The sequence below is a fragment of the Electrophorus electricus genome, chromosome 8 (assembly GCF_013358815.1).
Source record: "Electrophorus electricus isolate fEleEle1 chromosome 8, fEleEle1.pri, whole genome shotgun sequence".
Classification (NCBI taxonomy): domain Eukaryota; kingdom Metazoa; phylum Chordata; class Actinopteri; order Gymnotiformes; family Gymnotidae; genus Electrophorus; species Electrophorus electricus.
This window is the reverse complement of record NC_049542.1, coordinates 21,465,183-21,473,030: the sequence shown is the minus strand read 5'-3', so window position 1 is coordinate 21,473,030 and position 7,848 is coordinate 21,465,183. Positions and strand designations below refer to the sequence as shown.

The 7,848-nt window shown below is 40.5% G+C and overlaps 2 protein-coding genes across 9 annotated transcripts; both read right to left on the bottom strand.

The window, feature by feature from the left end:
* Positions 1-20: 20 nt before the first annotated feature.
* Positions 21-5,579, bottom strand: tmem54b (transmembrane protein 54b). Of its 8 annotated transcripts, none has more exons than XM_027006391.2 (8): positions 5,398-5,579; positions 4,496-4,544; positions 4,157-4,285; positions 3,624-3,814; positions 3,338-3,397; positions 2,264-2,455; positions 1,114-1,245; positions 21-740 (listed from the first exon to the last, which is right to left on the bottom strand). In XM_027006391.2, exons 3-8 carry the CDS (start codon positions 4,161-4,163, stop codon positions 516-518), a joined length of 807 nt encoding a protein of 268 aa, XP_026862192.2. In that variant the 5' UTR covers positions 4,164-4,285; positions 4,496-4,544; positions 5,398-5,579; the 3' UTR covers positions 21-515. The 8 variants fall into 8 exon arrangements, with proteins under 8 accessions (XP_026862192.2, XP_026862194.2, XP_026862190.2 ...); XM_027006393.2 differs by lacking the exon at positions 5,398-5,579 and adding an exon at positions 4,806-4,937 and having other exon boundaries at positions 4,105-4,285; XM_027006389.2 differs by lacking the exon at positions 5,398-5,579 and adding an exon at positions 4,806-4,937.
* A 745-nt stretch (positions 5,580-6,324) lies between these two features.
* Positions 6,325-7,095, bottom strand: LOC113575066 (gap junction beta-3 protein-like). The gene has a single exon (XM_027006370.2). It carries the CDS (start codon positions 7,093-7,095, stop codon positions 6,325-6,327), a length of 771 nt encoding a protein of 256 aa, XP_026862171.2.
* Positions 7,096-7,848: the final 753 nt, after the last annotated feature.

Here is a 7,848-nt window from a genome sequence, read left to right as displayed (position 1 = left end):
AAAGATGGGTCCCAAATATATTTGTGCTAAATTGTGTTTAATGGATTCAAGAATCTCAGAAGACCAACATTTGTTAAGGTAAAATATATATACACTAATCTCTTTGTAAAAGACATACACAAAAACACACAGTTCCAATATTAAAAGGACAGGACATATGCCAATCAGTTTAATTTATTGAACTTCTTATTCCAGGCTCAGTATGTTCCACATGAACTTAAACACACACGCACACACACACACACACACGCAAACACGTTCATGCAGACGCATGCGCGCGCACACGCACACACACACACACACATAACCTGCCAGGCAGCATGTGGAAGTTTGGCTTTCCCCGCACCGAATCCCCTACACAGTTGGCAGCAAGGCCTTTTTAAAGTAAACAAGTTGACAAGAACGGCGTGTCTCAACAGTAAAACTCTTGAGGAATGTGCCAGTTACAGGAACACTCTATTGACCTTTACTGCAGTAGGACACCAGTCTGGCCAGAACAGCAGCAAGGCTCATAATTAGATCCAGAAGCTGGCCCTGTTCAGAGCAGCCCTGTTGAAGATGGGGGAGGAGCTCTCCGCTGGGGCAGAGCGGGTCGAGCTGTACAGATGCGACGTGTGCAGGAGCTCATGATGTTCCTTGGGCCACTCCAGCTGCCGCGCCACTCCGTTTCCTCGGCAACAGCAGGGTGGGGGGGCATGACAGGGGAGTACCAGAGGCTCAGCTGCTCTAAGGGTCTTCACCTGAAACAAAGCACGCACACAGACATGCCCACACACAAACACAAACACAAAACACACACACACACACAAAACGCGCACACACACACACACACACACACACACACACACACACAATTACAGTCTTGCTGCAGTATGAGTCATCTATCATAGCTGAATACACACCTTCTTTCTCCTTCACACATACAAGAGGACCATGGGTGAATCACACATGCCAGAATATATTCCTTCTCTCTCATAGAAACATTAGAAGAGAGCATGTGTTATCACATGTTGTACCCATTAATATATATGCAGATATATATGCAGACAACTGGCTGATGGGTTTAAAAAGTGCTTGTAAAAGGCTTTAAACCAGGTATGGAGATCTACATACCGATTTGGCTTCATAGTGAGTTCTTGGTTTGCAGTGGAGGAAGAAGATACAGACTGCTACACAGCGGCCTGAGAACACCCCCTCCACCACACTCATCAGAATCAATGGCCCCCAAAGGATCAGAGTTGTACTCTGTGAGGAGCGAGGGAAAACACCTCTTAGCATGTGGTATGTGTGCATGTGTGCTTGTGCTCTTACACACAACAGCAATGTTTGGTGGAGAGTGCCAATATGTGCTGCCATGAATTTCAGCCGTTCTGGTACCAATCAACTCACTTGGTGCACCATAAAATAAAGCAGCAGAGAGGAGAGGAGGGAACCATTTCAGGGTAATGACAAGACGGTCTTGAAAAAGAGCTTTATGATAGGCAGTCTGTTCTCAGGGAGAAGGGTGGCGGTGGTGAGAGTGCTCATGGCTTCCCCAGTGCATCTGGCAGGATGATGAAATATGTGCCTTATTGAGGGCGACATGGAGAAGGAGAAAGAGTGATAAAGGGAGGGAAGAGAAGGCATAAAGAAAAGCGATAGTTTACCCTCCCATTTGTATAGTATTGTTTTGCGAAGGGACTATCAGGAGCGCAGTTTGACAGACATGGCAAAGCTCCAGGAGTGATTCAAATTTGGCTGTATTATTACCAGGTCTGATATGGGAAGAGTGTGATGTATTGCATGTGTTTAAGACTGGATAATAGCTGAACCAACAGCTACCAAAAACAAACAATAGATCAGAATACAAAATCTTCAACAGTATAAAAAACACTCTGAAATAGCAGCTATTTTAAATTCCCCATCAGATGCTCTGTAGAAATCGGGAAAAGCCACCACTGTCCTAAAGATAAGGCTAAAAAGGAAGCAGTGTTGGCAAGGCCTACCACCATGTAAGGGTCATCACCCTGTTTCCCACAAGTCTAAAACCACAAACCTCAATAAACGTAATTCAAATTCAATGAGCCTTCATCATGGCATTTTCCAAAGTTTCACTGATGTGCAATCACGCCAAAAAAAAAAAAGTGTGTTTTTATGTACTATAGGTTGCTTTGTATCATGTTTTAGAAAATTGATTAAATGAGTACTGCATATTCCTGCAATTTACATACTGTCATTGATCGTTCAGTGTTCAGGTCAATTCCACCTGGTCTTGGTTACTCACATAAATACGGGTGGGGTCAAAGGGACACTCATCTGTGATACTGAAGGAGCTTATGCCATCAGGCAGGTTGCACTGGTCAAGAAGACCTTTGCTGCCATGATTGATGGTCCACACCATGGAAACTATCAGCCCTATGACTGAGGCAGCAGCAAGCAGACCACTGGCTGCACTCAGCATGCACACAGACCATACCTGGACAAGGAAAGGCATTTTACTGACTAGCAGCTTTGCAGAGTGGACCTGCATGCACACATTTAACCACAAGAGGGAGACAACAGAAATAAAAAGGAAGCACAGACAACCATGCCAAGCTGAAGCGAATCAGTCCAGAAAGAAAAGTATCAGTCCCGAAAGAAAAACTGTTAAACATATGTGCATAAGCCATATCCCATGAGCTATCATTCTGACATAGTTGAGGGCCAAAGAACTGGGAAGACGACTGTTAGTTCACAGACAACCTGAAAGCAGAGTGGATTAACTGGGCCATTCTCTAGGCAGGTGTTTAAAAAGCTCGAAACATACATGAGAAAGATAAAGATAGGCAGACCTTTACAGTCAGTTTGTAGGTACTTACATAAAAGGCTTATACAGAGTTGTAGATAGCCATCATAATAATATGCATTCAGGAAGGTCCGAGTAGTCTCTTAGGCAGATATGGCATGAGCAGTTTAACAATGCTTTTAATTGTATGAATTATAAGTTCACCATATTCACCATTTTCATTAACTTTTTAAGGCTGTGGTGTAAGAAATAAGATCTGTCACTACATGACAAAAGCTTTCTTTCTTTAATGCCCATAGAGGACTGTTACTAATGCACTGAACTGAGGCTGACTCACTGTTTGTTTTAATCTCCCAGTACCACCTAACAAATATGGTGCTTGCTTGAACCCTGTATACATGTCACCATTGAGGATGCAGTCCTCATGAGTAATGGGATTACATAGCCATACTGAATGTGTTACTCAAAGAAATGTGAGTGTGTTTCAAATAATTAATATTACTCACTGGAATATTTTAATCACTCAAACAGTTGGACTGCATAAAAAGAGAGCTCTGGAAGTCACTAGCTTACCAGTCCCCGACTCTTCTCATGCTTAGAAAGTACCATAGCCAGTATTCCAACAACAGCACCCTGCAGAGAAATAAGGCAGAGAATAAGCATGGAACATAAGCGAGAAGCACGTGGAGCTGAAGTTGTATGCAATGCCTAGCTGTAATCTACTTGTATATTTGAATCTGGTTTATTCAGTGGTCAGATATTTAATGCATTATAGGCCACTGTCCCTTAGATAAGGATAACATGGTGACATTACTGGTAAAAGCGATGGTGAGGGAGGGAGGTTCTTAGCATGTCTTACCACTAGGCCAGCTGCCAGCGCTATAATGTTGGCAACTGCGTACTCCATGGTCTGGGGATTGAGGCTGACATTCCTCAATACAGTGCCATGCACCAAGGCAGCCAGCAGGAAGTTCACATGTCCTACCAACACCATAGACAGTCCCAGCTTCATTATAGACCTGGGCTCCTCCAGATTGGCACAGAATACCCCTGTAACACACATACACATGTGCAAGCACACACACACACAAAACACACAGGTACATCTGTTATAAATAGACCACTGTTTAATATTCACTGTCAATGACTCATTCAGTTAATGTCTAAACAAGCAGTGCAAAATCTGTATAAGTGACCTAGTAACCTTTTCAAGGGAAACAGACCCTTAATGAAAGAGACTCAGATTTTTTTTTTTTTTTAATGTTCTTAATGTACATGCAAGTTAGTTTCTAAAATGTTTGGTCCATTTACAAAAAAACATAGTCTTTCAACAAACATACTCAATGAAGATTCATCAGAGAATGATTCTTATGATAGCTGCAGAAATACAACCTCCCATAGGTAACTGGTCCAGTTTAACCAGATCATCATCAAGTACATCTTGACAGCATTAACAAATGTTTGGATTGGTGCTGCATCAACCTCAGGCCAATGCCAAACTGAAGCACAATATCTGCTAATCTGAAAAAAACAAAAAAACAAAACTATAGCTCACCATCCACTACACATCTGTAAAAATCTATGGTAAGAATACCATGTTATAAGCGCAGATTCTCACCCCTTTAAATAAGCACTAATTTTACAAAGACAAATTCCTTGTATGTGCACTTTACCAAAATATGATTCTTATTCTAAAGGTCAGATAAATGTATTTATTAATAAGTGACTTACCATTTATCTTACCAATACTGACTGAACATAAGCAGAATGTGTTTTTCTTCTAAAATAAAACATTAAAAGAAAAAAAAAAAGCTCATTTAGGTCAAGTTATGTTGGAGGACTAGAAGACAAAACATTAACCTCTGTTGACTCAGTCTTTATAACTTTGTCTTTAATATTATGTCCAAATGAATACAATTTTACTGGTTTGGTGGGTGAGAGTTCTTCTCTGGTAACGCAACAAAACGCGTTCATGCAGAACGTTGAAGTACATGAAGTACTACAAAATCTCCTGAAAAACAAAGCTTTGGTCCTCACCTACCTTCATGCCTCTAATTTCATGCTTGCTGTGCCACTAAATGTTATAAATTCGCGTACTGGTACGCATGACCCCCATTTACCTATTAAAGCCTAAGGGAAGATCCCAAGTCCAAAACTAGACCGTGGTATTCTGCCCCGCCATATTTGACATCGTCACCCCAGTATTGATTATAGCGCTCAGGCTAAATGTTACATCTGTAATATAACCACAGTTAAGCACTATACACTGTATACACGACGATATCATAGGTATGATTTAAGGAAACAAACCTATAACTATTATGGAAACGGGATGCTCGGTTAGCTGTTTATTAAACTTATTTGCAGACATTTTACAAAATCATATCCATTAAAAAAGTCAAAAGGAGGCAAATAGTGTAAAAATGAATCCAAGATATGAACTATTTTCAGCAGCACAAACTCTGCAATACACTCAGCCCACACTCTGACGACAGCTGGAGTTAATATATCCAGCCCCCTACCCCTGAATATTGAGCTCTGGTCGATGATCAAGCCACCTGGGCGACCTCATAGTTAGAAGTTAGTTAATTCACACTTTCTGCGGAAATATTTTATTGTCTGTTGAAACTCACCTGAATTTGCCATTTTAATTTATCTTCTTAAAGGACTGTCAAGTCATCGTACACAAGCACTCCTCTCGATAAGCGTGAGATCAACACAAACCCTCTTCCACATTCAGCAGTAAAGTACTGTGGTAGGACAACGACAGATGTAGCGTTGATAGAGCAAATGAACTCTTAGACTTAAAGTTAGGTTTCTCTATGAAATGTAGCTCTGTCTGCATGCTAAACGTCGTAACCAAATAGGTAACGCCCCACTGAGTTTTCCCGCAGGTACTTCACACAGGAGCCGAGCAAAAGTAACGCTCGCTAGTTTATTTTGATTTATCAAATACAATGTTAAAGTATTATGTATTTTTAAATAGTATGGACAAGTACGCTGCTCGCCACTAGATGGAGAAAAATAGTTTTGAATTGTTTCTAAACGTGTTCTACCTCACATAATAGATTGCGCAAATTTTAGGTGTAACACTAGGTATGCCTATTTTGTGTTTGAATACTTGTTTTAAATTATTTGGTAATGATTAATTATTTTCCTTAGACAGACATGAAGAGGATTATTTGATAAATTGTTGTATTAATCGTATGCACACAAGAAAATGGATCACTCATTTTATATATATATATATATCGCTGTGTGTGTGTGTATATCTATATCTATATCTATATCTATATATATATATGTGTGTGTGTGTATATATACGTGTGTTTGTGTAAATCTCTCTCCACACACTGTGTGTGTGTGTGTGTGTGTGTGTGTGTGTGTGTGTGTGTGTGTGTGTGATGTTAAATGATAATTCACACCTACCTTCCAGTAATTAAAAAGCAATATTATAATAATTTCCAGACAGTAACAAAATTAAGTAACAATTCATCATTAATTTATTTTTTATATATTAAGACCACATCCCACATCCCCTGCATGCCCTTTCTGGGGTTTTAAGATTGTTTTGTTGCCTTTTCTGGATTAGCTAGTTTGTAATCTACAGAGGTCATTACTACATTACAGCTATCACATCCTGGCTCTCCACATCTCCTGCGTGAAGGGACATGGCTGCCCTTCTGGGTGAGATGCACGATCCGCATAGCAATCAAGTAGAAGATCTCAGACACATTTAGAATTATGCAGATGACTGAGGCCCCCACCATAAAATACGTGAAGACCCTCTTCTCCGTGGGACGTGCTATGTAACATGTCACTTGCCTGCAGGGCTCAATGTCACAGACTATGCTGCGGGGCATATCGAAGTTGTGGTAGAGCAGATGGAGCAGGTAGAGGAATCCCACCTCAATGCCTGTCTTGAAGAAAAGGCTGATGAGGTATGTCCACCACAGACCCCCATGCTTCTGCCCAGGGTTATCATATAGCTTCGCCTTCTCGCCGTGGATGAGTCGGTATTTGCGCTCGCGATCTTCACGGTACCACACATGCATAACAACCAGGAAGGAAGGGCAGGTGACAAAGATGAGCTGCAGGGCCCAGAGTCGTGTGTGGATAATGGGAAAGCAGTAGTTATAACAGGCATTGGGGCAGCCTGGCCTTTTGGTATCACAGTCAAATTCTTTATGATCATCACTCCACACACGCTCAGCAGCTACCACGAACACCATGACACGGAACACGAACACCAGGGACAGCCAGATACGTCCAAAACCCGTGGAGTATTTATTTGCACCACTGAGAAGGGATTCGAGAGTCTTCCAATCCATGAATGAAGGTTCACAAAGTCAGATGAAAATCGTTATTAAGGAAGCTGAATGATGCCTTCAAGTGGTGCACCCAACTGACAGCAGCGAAATGCAACCTTTACAAACCAGTAGAAACACAAGAAAAAACAACCCTACTCATTAACTTAAGAATGCCTTAAATCATAAACTAATCCAGTTTTAAAATAATTTAATTTTAAAAGTTTTACATTTCCACTTGATTCAAATAAGACTTTAACACAGCAATAGCACATAATTATTATTTCATAGAATCTATATGTAATCCATCAGTTTAGAAGGATATAAATGACAAGATTGCTGCTTTATCTGCATTTGTAATCAATACAAATTACATGGTATATTATGTTGTTTACAACTTTTACTTTTACATAGGCCAATAGTAACATACAAAATCCCCAAGGTGCCATACCTATAATGTTGCTTGATCCATCATTTTATTATATGATTAGGTTGCCTAGTTCATCACTAACAGTTCCCATTTGACCAGCTCCTTTTCCAGCATTTGCTCACTCTTATGTTGGAGCGTAGGACTCTGTGTGCTAGTCACACACTTTGTCAGTATGAGGTGTGGCTTCATCACTTTCTTATCTGCATACTGGCTTGGCATGGGAGGATACTTTTAGAGTCACTACAAGTCCAATTACATAAAGGTAATCTGTCAGAATGTTGAATTCAATATTGTACATGCGTAATAATTCCATTTATTAAAAAACAAACAAACAACCCTCTCTATTT